Source organism: Physeter macrocephalus, chromosome 18 (assembly GCF_002837175.3).
Source record: "Physeter macrocephalus isolate SW-GA chromosome 18, ASM283717v5, whole genome shotgun sequence".
Lineage (NCBI taxonomy): Eukaryota > Metazoa > Chordata > Mammalia > Artiodactyla > Physeteridae > Physeter > Physeter macrocephalus.
The window spans coordinates 100,740,448-100,766,732 of NC_041231.1; the positions used below are offsets into that span (position 1 = coordinate 100,740,448).

General features: G+C 40.9%; 1 protein-coding gene across 1 annotated transcript in view; it reads right to left on the reverse strand.

Moving 5' to 3' along the window:
- Window positions 1–26,285, reverse strand: part of SYCP2L (synaptonemal complex protein 2 like) — a 73,204-nt gene that overhangs the window by 45,749 nt on the left and 1,170 nt on the right. Inside the window, exons 2-16 of the mRNA XM_024121905.2 lie at window positions 25,151–25,350; window positions 24,883–25,050; window positions 23,730–23,798; window positions 21,969–22,106; window positions 21,756–21,875; window positions 18,603–18,707; window positions 18,175–18,199; window positions 13,651–13,736; window positions 13,452–13,540; window positions 11,684–11,718; window positions 10,418–10,560; window positions 7,932–7,984; window positions 7,255–7,300; window positions 4,784–4,876; window positions 4,625–4,685 (exon numbers count right to left, since the gene is read on the reverse strand). Coding sequence (XP_023977673.2) covers window positions 4,625–4,685; window positions 4,784–4,876; window positions 7,255–7,300; window positions 7,932–7,984; window positions 10,418–10,560; window positions 11,684–11,718; window positions 13,452–13,540; window positions 13,651–13,736; window positions 18,175–18,199; window positions 18,603–18,707; window positions 21,756–21,875; window positions 21,969–22,106; window positions 23,730–23,798; window positions 24,883–25,050; window positions 25,151–25,350 — 1,431 coding nt within the window. The remainder of the gene's footprint in view (window positions 1–4,624; window positions 4,686–4,783; window positions 4,877–7,254; window positions 7,301–7,931; window positions 7,985–10,417; window positions 10,561–11,683; window positions 11,719–13,451; window positions 13,541–13,650; window positions 13,737–18,174; window positions 18,200–18,602; window positions 18,708–21,755; window positions 21,876–21,968; window positions 22,107–23,729; window positions 23,799–24,882; window positions 25,051–25,150; window positions 25,351–26,285) is intronic.

The following is a 26,285-nucleotide window of genomic DNA, read 5'->3' on the forward strand; positions in this document are numbered from 1 at the left end:
GTGGTGCTGGGAAAACTGGACAGCTACATGTAAATGAATGAAATTAGAACATTCCCTAACACCATACACAAAAATAAACTCAAAATGGATTAGAGACCTAAATGTAAGACCGGACACTGTAAAACTCTTAGAGGAAAACATAGGAAGAACACTCTTTGACAGAAATCACAGCAAGATCTTTCTTGATCCACATCCTAGAGTAATGGAAATAAAAACAAATATAAACAAATGGGACCTAATCAAACTTAAAAGCTTTTGCACAGCAAAGGAAACCATAAACAAGACGAAAAGACAACCTTCAAAATGGGAGAAAATACTTGCAAAAAAATCAACAAAGGATTAATCTCCAAAATATATAAATGCAGCACTATTTACAATAGCCAGGTCATGGAAGCAACCTGAATGCCCATCGACAGACTAATGGATAAAGAAGATGTGGTACATATATATAAGGGAATATTACTCAGCCATAAAAAAGAACGAAATTGGGTCATTTGTAGAGTCATGGATGGATCTAGAGACTGTCATACAGAGTGAAGTTAAGTCAGAAAAAGAAAAACAAATATCGTATATATTAATGCATATATGTGGAACCTAGAAAAATGGTACAGATGAACCTGTCTGCAGGGCAGAAATCGAGACACAGATGTAGAGAACAAGCATATGGACACCAAGGGGGGAAAGTGGCGTGGGGGTGGGCGTGGGGGTGGGATGAATTGGGCGATTGGGATTGACACGTATACACTGATGTGCATAAAACTGATTACTGATAAGAACCTGCTCACAGAGGGGGGAAAGGGGCGTGGGGGTGGGCGTGGGGGTGGGATGAATTGGGCGATTGGGATTGACACGTATACACTGATGTGCATAAAACTGATTACTGATAAGAACCTGCTGTATAAAAAATAAATAAAATAAAATTCAAAAAAAAAGTTTTGCTTACATATCAATGATCATATTTCTAGAAAAGAAAAAAAAAAAAAGGATGGGGACTGGTCGCCAGAAAGACCAAGGTGTGGTTAGAGGGTTGGAACTTCCAGCTCCCCAACCTTCAGGGAGGGCAGAAGAGCCAGAGATTGAGTTAATATTCCATCATGCCTACATGATAAAACTTCCATAAAAACCCCCAAGCTACGGGGTTCAGAGAGCTTCTGGGTTGGTGAACACAAACGTTCCAGGAGGGTGATGCACCCTAACTCCTCAGAAACAAAAGCCCTTGCACTTGGGATCCTTCTGGATCTTGCCCTGGGTATTCTCTTCATCTGGCTGTTCATCTGTATGCTTTATTATATCCTTTATAATAAACTGGTAAATGTAAATGTCTGTTTCCCAGAGTTCTGTGAACCATTATAGCAAGTTTCAAACCCAAGGAGGAGCTTGTGGGAACCTCTGATTGGTAGCCAGTTGGTCAGAAGTACAGGAGTCAACCTGAGACTTGCGATTAGCATCTGAAGTGTGGCAGTCTTCACTGTCCCTTCATTCTCCCAGAGCTTCACGGTGAAAGGCTCTCCTCCTCTTCTGCCACTTCCTTTACTGCCCAATCTAGCCCCAATTTCCCTTTTTTTCTAGTATGTAACAGGAGAAATTAAAAATAATAACGCAAGTGATTCTTGTTCATATAAATTCAAATTAATTGTGTCTGTGGAATGCAACAGTCTAGTCGTACATCTGTTTGTAAATTAATTTCAGCATTGCTTATATCTGTGATTCTTTGTATTCTCCTGGTTATTACATCTTACTAATTTGCTCATTAATTAATGAAATCTTTTACCCACATTTATTTTATACTTATATGCGGGTCATGATTTTATCTTTTCAAAAATTACCCTTTAACAAAACACCGAAGTTAACTTATGTACACAAGAAATTCCAGCAACGAATGCTCAGGGCTGAGGAAGGATTACCTTATCCTAAGTAGTCCCATGGGAGAACCTTCAGTTAAGAGTTCAAGGCCAGGAAGGATGGATTTGCTCTTTCCAGGACTTGTATGATGAGAATCATGTTATCCATTATACTTTTCACCCTGGCTTTCAGGAAGCTAGGCACCAAATTTGTTTTTTGGTTGTTTTTTTTTAATTGTACAATTTTATTTTATTTTATTTAAATTTATTTATTTTCTTCTTGGCTGCATGGGCCTTCATTGCTACGCACGGTCTTTCTCTAGTTGTGGAGAGGGGAGCTACTCTTCATTGCAGTGCATGGGCTTCTCATTGTGGAGCACAGGCTCTAGGTGCGTGGGCTTCAGTAGTTGTGGCAGGTGGGCTCAGTAGTTGTGGTTCATGGGCTCTAGAGCGCTGGCTCAGTAGTTGTGGCGCACAGGCTTAGTTGCTCCGTGGCATGTGGGATCTTCCCACACCAGGGCGCAAACCCATGTCCCCTGCACTGGCAGGTGGATTCTTAACCACTGCGCCACCAGGGAAGCGCTAAGCACCAAATTTGAATCTCCATGGTGGCCAGATCAACCTTTATGATAGACATTTTTATTCTTGGTTGTGGTTTCAATTTTCCATTTCTATTATTTTGTTATAAATATGCAAGCTGCCCTAAATCCTTTGTGAAAAGAAGTATAAAATCCACATAATTGCATAGTATTTAGTTTTAACTCTTTAGTAAAGCCAATTACTTAAAAAATGATTATGTGTATTGAGTTACTTTCAAAACATCCCTTTATTTTTTAAGAGACCCAATTCAGGAATCCTGGTCAAGTGTGACTATATCTGAAATACTGAACTGGACCAATACCTTACTTCTACCCATCCAGAAAAGGATCACTTCTGACTCCATGACCCTCAACTCTACCTACCAAGAGGAGAAGAAAGGTGAATGACGGAGATTTAAGAAGGGGGAGTCAGGGCTTCCCTGGTGGCGCAGTGGTTAAGAATCCGCCTGCCAATGCAGGCGACACGGATTCGATCCCTGGTCCGGGAAGATCCCGCATGCTGCAGCAACTAAGCCCATGAGCCACAACTACTGAGCCTGCGCTCTAGAGCCCACGAGCCACAACTACTGAAGCCAGCAAGCCATAACTACTGAAGTCTGTGCGCCTAGAGCCCATGCTCCGCAACGAGAAGCCACCACAATGAGAAGCCTGCGTGCAGCAACGAGGACCCAATGCAGCCAAAAATAAAAATTAATTAATTTTATAAAAAAAAAAAGAAGGGGGAGTCAGAGGGCTGATATTTAAATAGTTTGTACATACCCAATTATTAGTATAAATATGTGGGTAAGGGAGGGCAGGTACTATAACCATTTTTTAAAATGGTGGTACAGGACTTCCCTGTTGGCACAGTGGTTAAGAATCCTCCTGCCAATGCAGGGGACATGGGTTTGAGCCCTGGTCCAGGCCACAACTACTGAAGCCCGCGTGCCTAGAGCCTGTGCTCCTCAACAAGAGAAGCCACCACCATGAGAAGCCCACGCACCACAACGAAGAGCAGCCCCTGCTTGCCACAACTAGAGAAAGCCTGCACACAGCAACAAAGACCCAATGCAGCCAAAAATAAATAAATAAAATAAATAAATTTATTTAAAATAAAATTACCAAAAAAAATAAAATAAAAAATGGTGGTAAAAAACATAAAAATGGTTAACAAGGTAAATGTTAAGTGTAGAGTTCAGTAGTGCGAAGTATATTCACACTGTTGTACAAGAGATCTCCAGAACCTTTTCATCTTGCAAATCTGAAACTCTGTACCCATTAAACAACTCCCCATTTCCCCTTCCCTGCAGACCCTGGTAACTAACCACCATTCTACTTTCTGTCTCTATCAATTTGACTATTTTAGATACCTCATGTTAAGTGGAATCATACAGTATTTGTCTTTTTGTGACTAGCTTTTTCCACTTAGCATGAAGTCCTCAAAGTTCATCTATGTTGTAGCAAGTGTCAGAATGCCCTTCCTTTTTAAAGCTAAATAATAGTCCATTGTAGGTACAGATCACATTTGCTTTATCCATTCATCTGTCGATGGACACTTGGGGTGCTTCTACCTCTTTTTTTTTTTTTTGTGGTTGCACCAGGTCTTAGTTGCAGCAGGCAGGCTCCTTAGTCGCGGCTCACGGGCTCTTTAGTTGCTGCTCACGGGCTCCTTAGTTGCGGCTCATGGGCTCCTTAGTTGCGGCATGCGAACTCTTAGTTGCGGCATGCATGTGGGATCTAGTTCCCTGACCAGGGATGGAACCCAGGCCCCCTCCACTGGGAGTACGGAGTCTTAACCACTGCGCCACCAGTCAAGTCCCTGCTTCTACCTCTTGACTCTTGTGAATAGGCTGCAGTCAACGTTCGTATGTAAATCTCTTCGAGTCCTGCTTTCGATTCTTCTGGATATATATCCAGAAGTGAAACTGCTGGATCATATGGTGATGCTATTTTCAGTTTGTTGAGGAACCATAATCATTTTTACAACGAGAAAACCAGGCAAGTCATGGAACCCCAAAGTTACAGAGTGGAGGACTCACTCATCTTTTGCCCTGAGCACAGCCTTCGGTCCACAGCGCTCACCACCTCCCCTCCACGTCAAGTGCAAGCAAAGTCTGCTCGGGAATTAACTAAACATACACTGCAACTGTAAACAGAAACGATACTCAGGACTAAATGTGGGGTAGTTTAGAATTAACATCTTACCTGTTATGCTGAAATTAATCACTGCTTCCTTCAAAAGTCTTACTGAGTCCCATAAAGCGCTCTTGGAAAAAATAAGTGAAATTCATGAGCACATAACACATACTTGGATATGAACACTCTCTACGCACTTAGGTCTAAACAGGAATCGAACATGATTACCTCAGGATTGTTTATATGAAAAGTTACACTCTTAGTTCCTAGGTTGAAATCAATCCAAAATTTCTCTAATTTTTCATCTGCAGGTTTTCTCATCTGTAAGATATAATTTCAGCATTAATATCATATGAAAGGGTCAAATGAAAATTACTCCATTAAAAACAGAACTGCTTTTCCAAGAACAACCCTACTTTAAGATTACAGGGTCACCGTTTATTGCCTTACTCATTGCTGCAAAATAGGAGGAAGGTTTTAATTTTATATAACCAATCTATTTCTGGAAAAACCCTACTATACTTAGCAATTTAATAGATGTTTAAATGTGTCAGATAACTCTAACCACACAAACTTTTTTTTTCTGGTGCGAATCACAGAGAAAACTGTTCTATGTTAAAGCAGTAACAATCCACACTGCCTATGGATAGAAACTTCTAGCAAAGGAGGTACTGTGATGAAATATAAATGGTGACTTGCCATCTAAGTTATCATGTGTTAGAATAAGGCTAAGACCTGAAGATTTCAAATTATCTTTATTTTAATTGATTACAGTCAGCCCTCTGTATCCACGGACTCCAAATCCAAAGATTCAACCAAATGTGGATTGAAAATATTTGGGGAAAAGAATTCCAGAAAGTTCTAAAAAGCAAACCTTGATTTTGCCATATGCTGGCAATTATTTACATAGCATTTACATTGTCCTGACAACTATTTGCATAGCATTTACATTGTGTTAGGTATCAGATGTAACCTAGAGATGATTTAAAGTGCATGGGAGGATGTGTGTACATTATATGCAAATACTAAGCCGTTTTATATACGGGACTTGAATATCCGCAGATTTTGGTACCCACGAGGGGTCCTGGAACTTTATAAAATAAACATACGCTCTTTAAGAAAGAAAGAAGGGGCTTCCCTGGTGGAGCAGCGGTTGAGAATCCGCCTGCCGATGCAGGGGACAAGGGTTCGTGCCCCGGTCCCGGAAGATCCCCCATGCCACGGAGCGGCTGGGCCCGCGAGCCACGGCCGCTGAGCCTGCGCGTCCGGAGCCTGTGCTCCGCAACGGGAGGGGCCACAACAGTGAGAGGCCCGCGTACCGCAAAAAAAAAAAAAAAAAAAAAAAAAAAAAAAGAAAGAGAAAAAAAGAAAGAAAGAAAGAAGGAAGGAAAGAAAGAAAGACAGAAAGAAAAAAAGGAGAGACAGATTCAAACAATATGATGCTAATAGAGTAAATATCTCCTTCTCTGTCCCTCAAATTCCCATAGGTACCTTTCCATAGGAACCATTAACAATGCCTTCGCTTCTTCCCAGATGTGTTCTAGACATACTCAGGAAGTATATACAAAGTTTTTATTCCTCGACAATGGGACAAACACGAGACTTAACTATTCTTCCACTTGTTTTCCAGTACATAGCATTTCTTGGCCATTGCTCCATCATACGTGTCTACATTTTAACAGCTATAGAGTTGAACAGAGGTTTTTTTTTTAAATTTTATTTTATTTTTTATACAGCAGGTTCTTATTAGTTATCTGTTCTATACATATTAGTGTATACATGTCAATCCCAATCTCCCAATTCATCACACCACCACCACCACCACCACCCACCCCCTTCTCCCCTTGGCATCTATACGAACAAGGGTTTTAACACAAGTCTATGTCACAGGAAGCCAGTGTAAAGACCCCTACTGAAGCTGATGGAAATTTAGAAGTTCTAGAAAGAAGAAGCAAGCAGAGATTGGAATCCTCAGACAACCAGAAAGAAAAACAGACTTGAAATACAGGAATCAGGCTACCAAAATCAGTTCTAGAGAGAAAGAATGTATAATGTAGTCGTGAGCTAATGGCTCAGCTCACAGAGGCCAAGAAGGGGGCCCTAAACCCAAAACAATGAAATGGTTAACTAGAACATTCTAGAGACACGATCCAGGAAACCTCAGCACAGTCCAGGTTCAGAGACCTATGAAAAGTTTACCCGGAAATTGAGACGCTGCAGGTTGGGGCACTGTTACAGGAAGGACCTTGTGCCTCTAGAAACCAAAGAAGGGGGTGAAAAGAGACTGTTCAATTTTGGACTATAAAGTACACGGCAGAATGATCTAGAGAAAGGAGAGTGACCCTAATTCCTGGGGATAGAGTGGGAAGCATCTACTGGGTAGAAAGAAGCAATGGACTTGCCCTATCCCCTCCAATCCAGGCATGAATAATGTTGCTCATCAATAGGATAAAATAAGGCAAGGTTCCTGTAACTGACCTCATGAACGCAGTATAAACCCTAAAATTCCTTTATGTAGAAGTAACACTAGGGCTCTTCAATAATAAGCTTCAGAGTTGAGGCCTAAGAGGAGAAGCAAGTTTCCTTTTTTAAAAAAGCCCTTCTGTGTAGCAAGAGCCGTCTGGCCTGATGTAAACCTACCTGTGGGTTTCACTATACACCCCCCACCCTCACAGCCCCTGAAAAAGAGACAAACATACCTCATGCTCATCAGCAAAAGCAGCAATGCATGGAAATGAACAGACCCTGCAAAACACCTCACAATTAAAAAGTAAAATAAAATACGGATGACCGCACACACGACCTACAGATGTTCTATAAACAAGCATGTATAACTAGGTACGCCATTATGTCCCTTGGTACAAAGTATGAAAGGGGCTCTCAAACCTACAAATGGAGATCTTCCATGGGCAGAATTCAAACCTCCATCTGGCAGAGTCTACAAGCCAGGTTTTCTGGTACTACATACACCTCAACCCAGCTGCTTGGCAAGAGTCCTAATGAAAGGAGTGAATTTAGCCAACATTTTCTCATCAAGGACTTAACTGTCCATAATACGTCTTTCCCTAGTATCCTCAGATCTACAGAAAATCATTCTTCATAAAATCTCCCTGGAGGATATAAAGTTACAACTGTTCCAAATCACAAATAAATATGTTAAAGACTGATAGAAATCATTTTTAAACACACACGAATGAATCACTAGGCAGAATGTGTCTAATCTTCTGAGGTTTCTACTCAATGGATAACTTAGTAATGCTCAGTAAATTCTGTATCCTACATTCTCTCCTAAAACAGATCCTAGATTTTTTTTTTAATATTAGACATTTTCAGAATAGAATTAGTCAATAAAGTAAAGCTCAGAGAAACGTCTTACCTTCTTTGGTCACCAAGTCTGTCATTTAGGTGATTGAGAAACCGTCTACAATCCTTCAAAGTAAATAATGCAAACTTTTTTGTTAAAAAAAATAAATCAAGATATACCCTTTGCAGCATGTAGAAGCCAGTGTTCGCTACTACATTCCCAGGATCCAGTGACATCACAGGCTTCACAAGGATTCATTATTAATTACGATAACTAAAATAATACTTTGTGTCACAAAGGGGAGGCTCCAGACTCATGTTCTGAACCCCCAGCCATGAGACTTGCAGCTGAGGAACGCCTAGGTCTCCAAAAGTTTTATGTGCGGGAAACAAGCAAGAGAAATACCTCTTACTGATGACCTGGATTGTAATATTTGACTAACCCCCAGGGCATCCATCTCCCTACCGTCTCCCCAGCACAAGCCAACCACAAACCCATGAAACTTATCAATCTGGGGTTTATCCTGGTGTATTGAACCACTGTAGATTTTCCTTATCAGGAGTTCTCTAACCTGCTCCTTCCTGGAATCTCTCTCCAGCTAAAGGTTCTAAGAATAAAGAATACGTTTATAGTTCTCCCAACCAACAGCAACCAGGGAGGCAAACTGTTACCCCCAAATTTCTAAAACCAAAGAGATACTGATCCAGACTTTTATCCCTTTTGTTAGCAAGGACTGTCTGTTGTAGTCAAACAGTCCTCACTCTCCGTGTCTAGATTCAGCACTAAATGGAAATTAATGTGAACTTTCATCTAAAAGCAGTTCCAGGGCTTCCCTGGTGGCGCAGTGGTTGGGAGTCTGCCTGCGGATGCAGGGGACACGGGTTCGTGCCCCGGTCCGGGAAGATCCCACGTGCCGCGGAGCGGCTGGGCCCGTGAGCCATGGCCGCTGAGCCTGCGCGTCCGGAGCCTGTGCCCCGCAAAGGGAGAGGCCACAACAGTGAGAGGCCCGCGTACCACCAAATAAATAAATAAATAAATAAATAAATAAATAAAATAAAAGCAGTTCCACTAAGAAGCTGATGGCTCTAGGGGGAAAGTGATTTGAGAAAGAGGATAATTACTTTTGTCTTATGTTCCCCTAATTTCCCTGCAGATGCGAGAATCACACAGAGGGGAAAGGAAACTAATACTGGAGTGTCTACAACATCTCAGGCACCTTTCGTGTCTCTCATTTAATTCTCACAATTCTGAAGTTGGTTTTATTCCCATTTTACAGATGAGAACACTCAGGCTTCATCAGTCAACTATCAGCTCCAAGGACATATTGCACAACACAGGGAATATATAACCAGTATTTTATAATAACTATAAATGGAATTATAACCTCTAAAAATTGTGAATCACTATACTGTACACCTGTAACATATAACATTGTACACCAACTATATTTCAATTAAAATTTTTTTTAAAAAAACAAAAGTCAACTACTTTGCCAAAATGTATACATCACATCAGTCGGGGAGGTGGGACCCAAACCCAACTCATGGTATTCCCATTTAGATCAAACTGCATCCTGGCTAAACAACTACTGCAGGTCTGGCAACGGGCTTAAAGTCAAATTTAACATATTTAATAATATATTTGAAGGTTCGGATTTAATAAAATCCCAAGTGCTCAGCAGTTTTGACCAGAAAGGCTTTGTTCAACATGAGCACTGTTACTAATAATTTTAGCTTTTCCTACAGAGTCACCCGCATTTTAAGAACTTTTTTAAAGGAGAGGGAAAACATTTTAGCTAGTTTAGGATAAAGGTGAGTATACGGCAAAGCCATAAACTACGTCTGTGCTACTTGAGGACACAATCACAGTGAGGCCGGGTTGCATGGAAGACACCGAAAATTATTGTTCTTCCAAACTGTCAAGGCTGGAGGGCTCACAACACAAGCACCCCATCACACTCCTCTGCTACCAGAGCACCCATGCCAGCTTCAGCCTCCTGTCATCATGCCAGCTACTCTCTGCAAGGCTGAAATGCACATTCTTTTCTCCTCCGACTCTCCCTACCCTTCAAGGTTTGCTGAAAATCACTTCCCGCTCCATGACATTGTCTCTGACTGCATCCATCAAACTCACACAGTTCTGGCTCCAGGCTAAGTTTCCAGTAAAGATGTCCTAATTGTATGCTGGTATCTGGTTCACAAATATTCTGTTTCTATTACCCTCAAGTTATTTCACATAAGTGGGAAACAGGAAGTTTAAGAATGGCGACCGGGCTTCCCTGGTGGCGCAGTGGTTGCGCGTCCGCCTGCCGATGCAGGGGAACCGGGTTCGCGCCCCGGTTTGGGAGGATCCCACGTGCCGCTGGTATCTGGTTCACAAATATTCTGTTTCTATTACCCTCAAGTTATTTCACATAAGTGGGAAACAGGAAGTTTAAGAATGGCGACCTAATCACATTCAAGAAAAAAATCCTCCCCTGAGCCCAACATACAGGAAGGCGCTGAAAGGATGCTTCATAAATATTGATTAAATGGAATTTTCATGACCAAGAATCTCACCGTCTCAAATTCTCGATCCTTAATTTCTTTGAAAGCCTCAGCAATGGTATCATCTTCAAACCACTGATGGACAAAGTTTTCCCTTGATTTTTTCATGGTCAGTCTACACAATGCTTCACAAAGAGCCGCCTGTTGGTTATAGTCTAGAGATTAAAAATACAGCAGACATGGATAATTCTGGGCACAAAGCAAAAGAAAAAATGAGTTCCACAGATCAGCATTTGCTCTAAGAAGGTCCATCTTAGAAGACTAGCATTGTGTCTTATAGTTATAAGCAGAAAGACATACCCTGGAGCAATTATGATCATTTAAATTCATCTGTAAGAAATATCAGGGGAAAATCCAAATGATAGGTCAGTATACAACAAATTTTTTAAAAATGATATTTCTGCAATTTATATTTTAGATATATTAAAACATCCATCAAAAGCAACTTTGTCCAAGACTCACAGATAGAACAAACTAGTGGTTACCAGAGGGAAGCGGGGGAGGGGCAAGATAGAAGTAGGGGAGTAAGAGGCACAAAGTATTAGGTATAAGATAAGCTACAAGGATATATTGTACAACATGGGGAATACAGCAAACATCTTATAATAACTGTAAATTGAGTATAACCTTTAAATCACTATATTGTACACCTGTAACTTATATAATATTATACATCAACTATACCTCAATTGTTTAAAAAGCAGCTTTATCCAGCCTTAAATACGTCTATAAAACTAAAATCCTAAGAAATTGTAGTATTTCACAGCAGATAAACAAAACTACACATATCGACATGTTTAGATTTCAAACAATTTTAAAGGTAAAAAGCAGGTTGCAGCTGGATACGCAAACTTAAATTTGCAAAACCAATAATGTATGTTGCCTTGCGAGTACACAGAAGGAAAGTACAAAAATATTCTTGGGAATGAGAAACAAATCCAAGTCAAAGGATTACTTCTACAAATGGCGAGGGGAATTGGATGGGGATCTGGACACAGGGGCTTTACCTGTAACTCTGATTTATTTTAAAAAGGATTTGAAGCAAATGTGGAAAAAGGATCAAGTTTGACTACGCTCGTTGGTGAGTAAAGGAATATTCATTAATTATTCTTTATGGTTTTAGCATGCTTAACTCTTGCATCATAAATTAAATATAAAAATCCTAACTTCTATTTTTAATTTGACCAAAACTTATCCCCCATAGTTCCAAGATGCTCATAAAACTCCCAATGTCCAATATTTAACATTCTAACATTTAAAATTCTTAATACTTCTTACCACCCACAGTCAAGATTGTCCTTGCAAGGTCTTTCCTGAAACATTTAGATAAATTTCATTTTACTGAGATGAACATAAGTAAAACTCTACTATATTGGCATTAAAATTTTAATCCAAGATGTATATTTTTGAAAGTATTTCAAATTCATTGTCAAAATTTCCTCAATGTCACAAATACATTTTTATGGAAAAATTGTCAAGTTTATATATTAATGACTTACATATACTTTTTACAAAGAAGCTAGAGCTACTACACATTCTGAGGTTCTATTTCTCCCTCTGTAAAGTGAATTATAATTTGGTGACCTCTGAGGATTCATCAAATGCTAAGATCCTGGAATTTTACAGTCACCTCACCAGCCTGTGGGGATGCATACCCTCTTTTTCTTTTCTTTTTTTAAACATAGTTTGACACCTGGAAGAAATGATACAGTAGGTGCTGTGGGTCTTTCCTATAAGCTTTTGGAACTTACTTTAAAAACTGATAAATTTAAGTTAGAGATGTAATGGGATTAAGTTATCACATTATTGTAACTAACACAGACTCCCATATTGCACATTCACTTAAGAATTTCAGTTAAATGCTAACAAGTGTTGATGTTTTTTAATGTCTGAAATAACTCTCACGCTAAAGAATGGATTTAAGAAATCTTGCGGTAGTTCAGTTTCTCATAATAAATGGATTGATTTGTCACAATTAAATAGAAGCCTTAGAACAGCACCGCTGAAAGTTCTGCTTACTTCTATGTCTGCAGATTTTACATTTGACTTGAAGTGCAGAACACTCAAGAACTAGACTGGAACACTCAAACAGTAAGGCAGGACCACTGCATTAGTTTGAAAACTTGGGAGAAAACATCAGGTCGGCTTCTCTCCAGATCTAAGTACACCACGAAGGGTAATGATTAACTAATCTATTCAATGAATATTTTGTAGGAAGAATTAAGAGAAAACACTGCATCCTGCAAAGACAAATTAAATGGACAAACATGATGAGCTCCCTGCTCACCAGTCACGTCTTTCAGGTCTACACTGTGATAAACCGGGTCACCCTGCCTCTTGCCAGTCACGGCTGCACGCCCCTCGAACGATGGTGTGCCACAATGATGTCACCGATGCTGGCTGGTGGTCAGCACACAGTCACAGGTTTAGGTTCAGATTTCAAAACACGGTGCTGGTGTTGTTCTTCCCATGGTCACACATTACAACCTTCTCTCCAAATTTCTATGTCCCAGGAACTACATAATTGTGAGTGGGTCACCAGGAACCCCAAAATCCATCCCTTGAAAAGCAATACGTGCCCTATTGGTATAGGTAATAGCTGGTAACCTTTGAGCATTTGTTCTCTAGCAGGTAATGTGCTAATGGCTTTCAATGGATTGCCTGATTCGACCTGTACAATAACTCTATTGATCAGTGTCAAAGTTGACTCCATTTTACAGATGAGCAGACTGAGGTGTAGTGAGCTAAGACTGTGCTCTAGAGGAGCAACCAGCATAAGTGGCCAAACTAGGATTTGAAGCCTGAGGTCTGGCACCACAGTCTGACCTCTTAACATTCTCCCGTGAGTCACTAATCCGGTTCACATTCACAATGAAAAATAATCTATAGCCTGAGAAAGCATTTCACCGCACAAATTTGATGGGAAAAAAAAAAAAAAAACAACAACCCAACAACCCCAAACACCCAAGGAGAACAAAACTGAGGTGGTACAACCCGGAAAGATTTTGCCCTTACATCACCACCTAATCGGGCCAAGGTCACGTACATAAGACGACACGAGCCTTCCGACAAGACAAGCTGTCTTCTCTCTTCCCGAGGTACAGCTTGCAGAATGCAGTTCAAGGTCCTCAGTGCCTGTTGGGAGTTGGGGAAGGTTTTCACGAGGAAGAAACAAAACGGAGACCTGGGCACGAGCTTCTCCATGGGGTCCAGGGCAACTGCTACCAGCACTATTTGCAACTCACCTCCTGCTGGATCAAATGATTTACACTCTCTTCTGTCACCAGAAATCCTAAGGTAAATATGAAGGAACCCAACATCTGACTTTTCCCTGAAAGCAGAATTTTCAAAGAATCAAACTGATGCTAAAAAAGAATAAGGAAAGGACTCCTGCACAGCAGGAAGAGGCAAAGGCTGAACAGCCATGGGCAGTAAACATTCCAGAAATGATGTAGTCCGAGCAAGGGACAAATGACAGCCTGCTTCAAGATCTAGAAACCACCAGGCCACAATCGATTTGCACGGCATAGAATCCCACTGAGGGAAACAGCAGCAGTATGTGCAAAGTGTGACTGTCTGTGATCACTGCCTCTCAGGCAAAGCTACTTTTTTGTCCAGAATGAACAATGTGCAAAGGGCAGCTCCAGCACACACTTTCCCACTGTTTCTGTGCATTTCTTACATTTGCGTATTTTATAGAAATAAAAATTTTATAATGGTCTTATGCTAACAGAAGCAAGAATTTTTAAGCATTGGTCTTTATTAGGCTTAATCATAGAAACTTCAATGGCTACTTATGTCCGAACATAGTAACAAAACAAGGTATGTGGTAATGCTTTATGCTTATTAAACAATAAACTATTATTATTTCATTTATTCACATTGTGTTTAGATATGACAGTGGTAGTGTATACTGCAAAAACTCATGGCAAAGTCCTAACATTACTTTGATAGGTTCAGAGGTGCAATTTGGATATGTGAATTTCTTTTCTTTTAACCACACATTGCATATTTTTTAATCCCCATATAACTCATGAAATTGTGGGAATCCAAATCAGGGAGTAGAAATTTTAAAAAGATCCCTCTTCGGTCCAAAAAAGCCACATTGATACTGCTGAATGATTTCTGGAAACAAGAAATATGGCCAGGGGCTGAGCCCAAAACTTGCCTGCCGGCTTAAAACTTGCGAGAGAGATTGTAACAGAGCCCAGGTGACCCAGGTGGACAGCAGGGCACCCTAGAGACGTTTATGCACTCTGTTAACCAGCAAGCATCGGATGTCATTCGACCTTTTCACTTACAGTAAAGAGAAACTAACAAATATAGCCCTATGAAAAAGGAAGGAGCATAGCAAGTTAAGAGGTAGCAAAAAAGTGCCTTTTTGAAAAATGCTTACTTCAGGAAATAAAAGATGATAGAAAAGCTGGGAAGCCAAATCAAAAGCATCTTATTTATCATCTCAAGACTCAAAAGAATGTGAATTCTATGAAATAAAAAATTAGATTTGTAAGAGAAGGCAACGGTATAAGATGAACACAGAAGTAAATGAGAAAGAAATATGTAATATGAAAATCTAAGCCATTCTAGATATTTCAATCTGAGAGAATTTAATACAGGGAATTAGTTACAAAAACATAGGTAGCCACTACCACCCCCTATACATCCCTGGAAAGCCATGGGGAGGAAGTGGTATTACCAGATCCTGGGAATGAAGGTCACCTAGCAAATGCTGTAGCCACAAATAAGCCAGAGTCACAGGAACTATGCAGTCACTCCCAGAGATAGCACCTCAGCAGAAGGGAGCAGGAGAAATGTCCTTCCTACCTCCAATTTCCTGCCGTTGGCTAAACGTGGCAGGCAACCAGTTGGTTAAAAAGCCTAGGAAATTGTTCTCTGCAAAGTAGAGAGAGAGGGAGGCAGAGAGAAATCAATCAGAGCAGAGGTAGATCACCACCACCCATGGGTTTCAAGGAAGCAAAGATGTGCCAGCAGAATTGAAGTCCACAGTGGAAGCAATGAGAGAATTAGTTAAAGCATCGGCTTCCAAGAAAAAAGTAGCAATTGCTCTCAAAATACACAGGAAAAAACGAGTAGGAAAAAGACGTGAAAACAAAACAAAAAAAAAGATGCAATGGATGAATAATAACCTTAGAGAAGAGACTAGAAAGAGTAACTGTAATCATCCTTTCCCACCTCCTCTCTGATGTAACAATTATGCTCTTGGGTGGGACTAACTATCTCCAGGGGTGGATCCTCATTGGCTTAAACTATGCAGGGGCATCCCATTCATCTTTTCACAGTGATCGGTTCATTAAGGGGGTGGAGGTGGGGGGACACAAGCAGAGCCAAGCTAGGGCTTTCTTCTGCCGCTTGAGGAAAGTGAACGTTTCTCCCCCAGATGTGAACCAGGAAGCACGGCTCTGGTTGCTGGCCGCCATCTTGCAACCACCAAGGGAGACCAACTTGAGCTCAAAGCCAAGACTCAGAGGAGGCAGAATAGAAAGAACTGCAGGAAACAGAGCCTAGCTACAACCAAACTGCTCCTGAAACTTCCTGTCTCTGACTTTTTAGTTCCTTGAGCAAATTAAGTCATCTTTATCACTTAAGGCCGTTTGAACTAGATATCCTGTTACATATACTGAAAGCACTTTAACTCAGCAGTTTTCAACTAGAGGTGATTTTTGCTCCCCTACGGCACTCTTGCAATATTTGGAGGTGTCACAACTCGGGGAGTAGTAGGGACTGCTATTGACGTCTAGTGGGTAAAGGCCAGGGATGCTGTTAAACATTCTGTAATGTACAGGACAGCCCCCCCAAACAAAGATTCATCCAACCCGACCCAACTGCCAATATTGCCAAAGTTGAGAGGCCCCGCTCTAACTGATAAAATTATCAAAGAATAAAATTTCCCAAGCTAAAGTAAGATCTGATTTCAAAACAACTCATGAAGAACCACATAAAACAACACGTGTGCACATGTGTTCACAACACTCAATATAAGACAGTGAAACAGTTTTGAGGGGAGACACTGGACTCTGCAAAGCAAGAGTTATATTGGATAAAAGCCACAAGAGCACTCTTAAATGATAAAAAGCACCGACCATGTTCCACTCACATACCCTAATAACCTCTTCAAAATGTATTACAGCAGATGGAGACAAAGCAGAATAAAGTACTCAAGAATGAGAACATCAGGCCATAAACAAGCTGGTAGTGAGCCCTAAATAAATGCTGTAAATAAGATTGCAATACAAGGCAAAGAGCAAATACGACTTACAAAAACATATATATATATATATATATATATATATATATATATATAAAATACAGGACTAAAACCCAGGATTAAATTAAATAAATCTGGGTAGAAAATGGAGGAGGAATAAAAACATGTTGAATTCCTTGCCATACATAAAGAAGAAATAGGTGCTATCATTTTGGCACTCTCATGTTGATGTTGATAATTAAATTAAAAGTAACAACCAGAAGAATAAAACTAGGACATAAGCCATTCAAATCACTAGAGAGGAGCAAACAGTGAAAGAAAATATAATCCATATAGCAAAGCACAAAACAAAGGAATCATAAAAATGAAACACATACAGTAAGGTGAGGTCATGAGGGTGGGGCCCTCATAATGAGATTAGCGCCTGTACAGGATGCCAGAGAGCGGCTTACTCTCTACCCGTGTGAAGACACAGCAAGAAGGTGGCTGTCTGCAAGCCAGGAACTGTGAGAAAATAAGTTTCTGTTGTTTAAGCCACTCAGCCCATAGTATTTTGTTATGGCAGCATGAACTGACTAATACAGTCACCTAGAGCAGTGCTTCCTCCATTTGGGACAATGGAGTGATTGCAGGGACTATATGAACATATTAAGTGGTCCAAGCAACAGCTATAGGCTCTACAGATCTCTCTCATATGTATTTTTTTTCAAATATGCAGTGTACACACACTGTCGTAAATCAATAAAAGTTTATTTTTAAAAGTTACAAAATTCAAAGTAGTTTTTAACCACTGGGTATTTTATCAACCAACTTTAGAGACAGGAACTATCACTTAAGAAGTCCAGAAAAAACTGACTTGCAAGTGTTTGGATCCACTCAGATTATGGAGACCTCTTTTTAAAAATCAACCAAGCACCATGCACACTTAAGCTTCTAGTACTAAATGTTCTCAGTTTACAAGATACCATCCACTGTAGAATGTAGTGTCAATTTAATAACAGCTTTTCAAAAGAAAAATAAAAAGATGGACAATAGGGAGCAGACATATGCATTTTAAGATGGCCCTGATTTCTGTGCATCTTTGAACCCACAGTTTCATAATTCAAAGTGTTTGTTGCGTTACCTTTAACATGAGCCACATTGAACAACATCATCGCCCTAACCTCCAAATTATCTACCTTTGGAGCTCTTGAAAGACAGAGAAAGGCATGAGAATCGGCTCCAAGTTAAATCAGTAATAGCTAACTTTTGCTGTTTTGGAACGACGAAAGTGGCTCTCCAGCCCTGATTGGAGCTAAATTTAGGCCAAACGGTTGCAGGAGCAGCTAAATAAAGACGCACCGCAGGCAAACGAGACACACTTTCCAACAAAATTCATTTCAGCCTCACAATCTGACTACCATAAGATGGCCAATTAATGCAAATATAATAGTTAAACCCACTTCACTTTTATATATCATTTAGATAAATATTCTTTTCTCCAAACAGGAATATTCTATTAATGAAAGGTAAACAGCCAATTAATAGTAAATAACACACTTACCTTTACTACTACTTCTGGAAATAATCTAATAAAAAGAAAGAAAAAAGTGAAGCTCGTATTATTTTTCAAAAGCATTATAAACTATAACATTAATGTGTTAATGCTGATAATTCTCTAACAGGCAGGAGTTGACTTTAACTACAGTAGAAAAAAATGTAGAGAAATCCTATTTGACTTTCAATTACTTTATTAAAATCAGTCTATCACCTCCCATCAGGTGACTAATATATCTGAAAATAAATCACCTCATTTTTCGATAACATTGGTTATATACATTTGTTACTATTTCATATACTTCTAATAATAAAATATGAGAGTCTTTTAGTAAAACCCACATCTTAGAAAAACACAAGTTTTATGCACAACTTGAAGATTCCTACAAATCACCACTGGTATCTGCTCAGTAAAGCATCCAACCTCATCCTTACCAAGGCTGTGTCAAAAAAGTCTTCTGTCACATTAATCAGAGATGTGTCCAAGGCTAGGTCTGTCATGGTCAGAAATCCTGTTGTTCTTTCAAACCAGGAAACCATGTACACAAGAGAAGAAACACTGATGCAACCTCTGTGACTGAATAGCTACTGCTCATTCAATAAAATTTCACAACAGAGCTCTATAATTTTAAAGACCCTTTTCCGTTTCCCTTAGGCCTGGTTCTAAGGCCCCCCATCTAGAACACTCCAGAATGGAACCAGACTGCTACAAAGTTGCAACAAGTTCTCAGAAAAACCAGCAAAGAACCGGAGACTTTGCCGGGATCATCAACACCAGCAAGGCTCGTAAAGGGGGCAGTGAGCGGTTAAGAGATAAATGAGCCTTGTTAACACAGGAGAAATTCCCGTTACCTGGGAGGCTGTAGAAAACAAGTCATCACATATCAAAGGACATGCAGATTTTAGAAAGTGCTCCAGAAGTGTGCTAGTACAGTACACATGCCTCAGGCCTGGCCACCTTCCTTTTGTCAAAAGCTTCCAGCTAACTGGAGATCTTTCCCCATAGGAAAATATGTCCAAGTTCATATTACATTGCTAGAACTGGTGTGATTTAAAATTAACTTACATAAGCCTCCCTAGAACATACTTATTCAATAAAGCGAAGGCCACCTTTGGACCCTTTTAGAAGCCATCAGTTGACCAAGAAGTTAGTGACATGAGTTTGTGAGGAGTAACTCTTATAGGACTGGGGCCTTGGAAACTTTGTCCACTTTAGAGCCAGGAACCCAAGGTACCAGCTGAAGACCATGGACAAACCCAGCAGCTCTCCATCTTGGCTGCACATTAGGAAAACCTGGGGAGCTCTGAAACGCCCTGATGCGTGGGACCCGTCGTGGATCCAGAAAATCAGAATCTCTGGTAATGGGACCCACGCAGTGCATCTCGTTAAGGCTCTCCAGGTGATTCTAAGGTACAGCAAGGTTTGGAAGTCACTAGGCAATGTTTCTTTTATCTCAAATCAGACAAATATTTGCATTTGATTGAATCATCCACCTCCTGAAGCAAACCTTTCTCCAACAGCCCGAGGGAAGAAATGTCCCTCTACACAGCAAACTCACCGCTAAGGTGACATTTTCTCCCTCCTCATGTTCATACTCAAAACTCTATGCTTTTAAATACATTTTTGTCACTATTCTATTTATGCTCCCAAATCCTGTCCCCCTCCTAGCCCAACAAAATACGCTGGCTGAGTATAGATTCAGAGAAGTGGGGAAAACGCCACATTACTTGATCAAGACTTGGACTAGGAGGTCACTCTGAAGCCATTTATGTGCCGTGATCATACGTGCTAACCCATATACCTGCTGCCCTCACAGCTGCGTCATTACCAGAAGCCAGATGGTTACTGACAGATGCAATAGCTGTTACTCATTAAGCATATGGTAAAGGACAAGTTAATCCTTCTGGATCTTCAAGTACAGGGCCAAATATGTTCCTTTCTGTAGGAAATTCTTATTCTATGGAGAATAACTTCCCAGCACACTTCATGTTGAGCCTGCAAACACAGTGGGCTTTAGAAGTGTAAAATCTAGTATCCCATCCACTTTGATAATATCAATCTATTCTCCTTGGCCAAAACCTACATGAATTAATAGTACATGCTTTAGAATGTGTTTAAATTATGGCTATGGCATTTCCATCACCAGCTAGAATTCCAGTGGGATGTGGAAATTCCTATTTGGTTCCAAAATTCCAGTGGAGACTTGATCTGACACTTTCAACCTTGGGATGGCATTCTTAAGTCTCAATAGGAATTTCAGTTTGGAGCAGATCCCAATTCATCCCCCCAAATCAGCTTAAGGCTCCAAAGTACCCCTGGGACAACCCTGCCCCATTTCCTTTGGAGGTTTTGCTCTTTTTCCCTGCTTCCTGTTATCTGCCTCAGTAAGTGTATTATCAGGGAGTTAGATGGGGCTAAATGAAATATATAATTCAAAATGAAATATACACAGCTTGCATAAATACAGCCCTGAGATTTACACTCCCACCCACCCCCTACCCTAGCCGCAAACACTTTTAAAGTTTCTGAGAGAAGTTAGGAAAGGCTGGAGTTTACTCTCTCCGCCATGTTGGGGCAGCCCCATAATTAGAGGCTTTTTTTTTTTTTTTTTTTTTTTTTGCGGTCCGCGGGCCTCTCACTGTCGTGGCCCCTCCCGTTGCGGAGCACAGGCTCCGGACGCGCAGGCTCAGCGGCCATGGCTCACGGGCCCAGCCCCTCCGCGGCACGTGGGATCTTCCCGGACCGGGGCACGAACCCGTATCCCCTGCATCGGCAGGCGGACTCTCAACCACTGCGCCACCAGGGAAGCCCTAGAGGCATTTTAAAGTGAAAAAGGACAGCGACATTTCCTTTGCCCAACATGATCTTGATAAACTTCAGGTACTAAAGTCCAGGGGGTAAATCAGAGATTTAATGGCAGCCAGATCACCCTTCTGCCCTCATGTTCTCACCAATAATCAATCACAGGGCTGCAAATCTTATCATGAAAAAACGAGAAATGCAGCAAGAGACTTTGCAAACTCTGCTTTGCTTCCAGATGCCATTATTAAGGCACGCATGACGTTACCTCCTGATTAATTAAGAACAGGTCAGAATTGCGTAACTGGGGTGACGTAGAATAAGCAAAAAGTATTCTGGCATTTTTTTCAGACTCAGCTAGGATTTTAGAAAGTTGGAAAGTGGGCTGTGGCTAGGGCAAGTATTTGATAATTTATCCAGGTCCAATCTTGTTGATAAAGTTTATTAACATAGTTACGGGGGAGTGTGTAACAGTCCACTCTCTCCATCCTCTATCTCCAAGTTAAATGCACTGATAGAAAACATACTATTACTGCACTGGCTTGTCGAGGGAGGAGAGGGCTGTGTCCGACTTATTCCTGTACTCTCCCCAAAGCGCCCTGCCGACCCCATACATCAGGAAACATACATGGAACTTAATTTTTGATTGGATGATGGCAACTAGCACTGGTACCGATTCCTTTTCAAATTTGATTTCAAAGGAACATAAAATACCAAACTAGGCAACTGAATCCTCTCCAGTTCTTTAAGTTACCCAAATCCATACAAAATGAAAAGATGACACTTATCTTTGGGATCAGTCCCTGCTGAATTAGCAAAGGCTCATCTTCTTTGAGGCCATCAATGAAGAATCGCTGAACACATTTCAGCAACAGTGAAACACGCTGGAATTCATTTTTATCCAGTTCCTTGGGATTAGACCACACTAAGTTAAAAACCTTACATATAGTTACACATTGGCATTCTGGTTACAAACCAAAAAAACAAAACAACTCACTTGCCTTATTTATTGATCTGTCAAGATGGTGTAACAAAAGATTATTATATTTTTGAGGAACGTGGCGCTCTCTCTGTTGAAAATATTCTCTTATTTTCTGAAATCCTTCATCATGGAATGCATTAGTAATAAGTGACTGAAGCTGGAAAGTTGACAGTATGAAAATTACTATTTTTCCCCAAGAACATTTATTTCACAGTAATATTTCTATCATTATCCATAATAATTCAGTGCAGAAACAGAAGGTAAATATAGAGAGTTATATCTTGAACAGTAATCATGTAGACAATGATTTTGTTGTCTGAAGACAGTAGTTGGCAAAATGTGGTTCCTGGACCACCAGCAGCATGGGCATCACCTGGGGACTTGTTAGGAGTCAAACTCTGGGCGCAGGGCCCGTCAGGTGATTCTCATCATGCTAAACTTTGAGAACCGCTGACTTAAGGAAAACTACACCTGAATTACAGGTATCTGTGGGTAAAGAGACTTTATCCTCAGTAATGTTAGAAATTCTAAACACTATAAAATTCAAGCCTATTATCACTTATTAAGTTACATAAATGATCATAACAGAAGAAAATGAATTCAACAGTAATAATTACAGTTAAAGGCAATTGATAAATATGCAAATTGCCATGATGAATGAAATTGGACTTTTCTGCCTGAAAGCTTGTTAAGACCTATTTCTAAGTGTGTATGTGTATATATATATTTGAATAACAGATACCTTCTTAAATACCTGTGCTATAAAAGATATTTTAAAAATGCAGCCCAATTCTACAGGCTAAATTACAATATTCTTTTAATAAGGAGTCATTTTACTACATACAGCCTCAAATTCCACTTTTTCTTAGTATTGATTTAAATGAGGAGACAGCATTCGAAATTAAACATTTAAACAGATTTTTTAAGTTACCATATAGTAAGCTTTTTTGAGCCAAGTGGGTTAAGTGTTCTGCAGATGTTATTTAACCCTCACCACCAATCTAGCAGTGAGACTCTTTATCTGGGGATAATAATAGCAAGGCTGTATGAGATCACCCAGCTGAGGTTCCCGCTCAGATTCTCTGACTCAGCAGTTCAGGCTTCTTCCTACTTAAAACTCTGCCTAGCTTCTCTATACTCAGAACAAATCCAAACCCTTTGCCTTGGTCTGCAAGGCTCTGCACGATTTGATCTCTGTCAGCTTCTCCTGCCTGACTGCCCTGCTGAGTCCTAGAATAAGTCAAGCTCTTCCTTGCCTCAGGGCCTTTGCACGGGCTGTTCTATGCCTCGACTGCTTCTCCCCACCACTTACCATTCTGGCTCCTTGTCACCCCTCAGGTCTCAGCTTCAGTATCATCTTTCCAAGTAGGTCTTCCAGGACCTAAAGCTAGTCAAGTGCCTCCCTCCCCCCAGCAATTATTCTCCATCACAACACCCTGTTCCTTTTCTTCCTACCACCTTACTTTTGTTCCTAATCTGTCTCTGACTCTCTGCCAGGGTGAAAGCTCTAAGAAAGCAAGAATTGTGTCTGTTTTGTTCAGTACTGTCTACCTCCACCTAGAACAGTGCTAGGTACAAAATAGATTAGGATATTAGTAGGGGTAATCAAAGGCAAAATTGACAAGACGTGGTGATGAACTGTATGTGAGAGATTAGGGAAGTAGGAGAAGAGGATTCTTCTGCCTCCTGTCGGGCAACTGGAGGAAAAAGTATGCCGATAGCCCAGGAAACACAGAACTAGAGAGAGCACACACACAAAGAACACAAACTTGATCTTTACATAGAAAGCATCCTGTGCCATGCCACTCCCATCCTTTTCCTGAACAGACTGCAAAGGAACTTCCTTCTCCTGTGTACAAAAAGAGATATTTTTTAAAAAATTTTATTCCAAAGAAATGCATTAAGTTTTAAAATAAAGGTTCATACTGTTTTCCTGAACAAAGCTTTTTGTTCATTCATGCCACTGATTATAGATCTAAGACACTCCTTTAAGAAAAAAACCAAAAGCTTTATCCAACCTTCTTTAACACTGCCTCTGACAAATACAAACTATCACAAGAAGCAAACATCACTGTAATAAATGATCACAAAAAATAAATTTAAACTCTATAATGGCAACTATAAAGAAGACTTTGCATTCATGAGCGGTTTTCAGAATGAGAGTTTGTCAAATAAAATTTTTCAGAGTGCGCTTCAAGCCCGGTCATGAGTTTAAGCTTTATGTTCCTGACATAGGAATTTTAAATGTGACTCTAGGACTTAAAACTGAAACTTTAAGGACTGAACAGCAACAAGAAAATTTACAAAACATTGAGTAATGGGTTGTTACACGTTTTCTTCAAGAAGTAATCCCTGGATCTACCAACCTCGTTTTCACAAGCATGCTAAATAACAGCATCTCATCTGCTCACTTCATCCCAACAATCAAAGAATAATTTTTTTAAAATTTATTAACCTCTTCCAAAGAGGTTTAAAAAATATATCTAGCTTGGGCTAACGGTCCTATATGTACTTGACCACAATCCTTAAATGTCAGCATATTTTACAATACTATCATCATTATTATAAACATGAAAAACAGGATGAATTCAAAGACCAAGATCCATACTTGTTTTTTTTTTCCCCACCAGCATCGTATTCAGTAAAGTGAATGCTGAAAAGTAAAGGCGCTAACGGTGCCAGTCCACCTCCCGGCCCGCGACCCCAGTCCCTGGGCGGCGGGTCCCAGCACTCGGGGTGGATCTGGGGCCCCGGGGGGGTTAACGTCACTGCACTCTCGACTCAGCGAGGGAGAAAACGGGCTGGGAAAACATCCCGAGCAACTTAAAAAAGAATCATCTCGTTGCCTTCAAACATCACTACTCCAGTTCCCCCTTCTCCGAACGCTTTACTAGCGAGGGACCAGATGTTTCTACCCTGCCTCGTGCACTCACTGAAAGCTGCCAATAAACTCCCAGCAAACCTAAGGGCGTGAAGCGCCCCGAGGGCCCCCGAAGAGCTCTTCCCTCGGCGGCGGCCGGGGACTGGAGCCGGCCGGGTCTCTGGACGAGCAAGCGAGGCTCCGAGCCCAGAGGCGGACGGACGCGCTCCCTGGCGCCCGCCTAGAACGGCGGAGAGGAGGCCGGGGCTCGACGGGTGCCCGGCTCCGCTCGAGGTCACTCACCTCCCGCATCCCGAGGCTCCCGGCAGGCCGCCGCGCACCCGCCCCGTGGCGCACAGCCGGACCAGCGCGCGCCCCGCCGCTGCGCCGCTCTCAGCCCCCGCGCTTCCGCCGTCCGAGGCCCGAGCGGGCGGGGAGGCGCCGCGGCGAGAGCCCGGGGAGCCCACGGCTCCCGGATGCCAAGCGTCCCCGGAAGTCTGATTAATAAACCCGCCCCCCGAAAATCTACTGGAGTCCCGCGCTTGAGAAGCGAGAAACGCTCGCGAGTTAACTAGCAATCAAGGTCAGGCCACCTGCGCGCACGCACACGCACCTTAGGAAAAGCGATTGCTTAAAGGACGTAAACATGTCGGAGAAATTCTACACTGATAGGCGTCCGCTGTGCGGAAGCCGGCTGTTCTCTCTCCACCTTTAACGGCTGGTAGAGCTGGTTGCGATCCATTGATACTGCTATAGACTGAAACCGAACTTTCCCCATAGGAAGCAGATTTGTCCCCGAAATTGTGAGTTTATTGCTGATAGCACAAAAGAAGTGTTTTGTTTTGTTTTGTTTTAATACATACCCCGGTGTGCTCAGTCAAAATAAAATAAAAACAAACATTTTCATCCAGTCTGCTTGTTTTCTGCCCACTTCCTTTAACCCAACAAGAATGTGTACTTATGGCCCGGTTTAGGCTGATAGGTTGTCTGTTATGTGAACAGGGTGGCAAAAATAAGTTGGACTGGAGTTTTCTTTTAAAGAACAAGCAAGCAGACAAGAACCCCTCAAATCCAAACGTTCCTGGTAAAAAATCAACTTGTGCTATAAGTAGATGCTATGGGTATTTCGTGTCATGACGTTTACAGAAGATATTTGTTTACATCAAACCAAAACATAATATAACCAGAATCTCTGCATTATACCTCCAGTCCATTCAAAACAATACCTACTTATTTCAAAACTCATCCATTTCCTGGCAAATATGACGTAAATATACTTACATTAATTTACCTATTTTAATCTAAACCAAGTAAATTCAAAGCCCTTTTCCTTTGCTTTTGTATTAATGGACTTTTACTATTTCAAAATACTAGCCAAGGAAGAGCCAGCTGTGAATATAAAGTGTTCTGAATCAATGCAAATATTAGTGCAGGAAAAATTGAAGGATAATAACAAATAATAATCAAAATACAGTT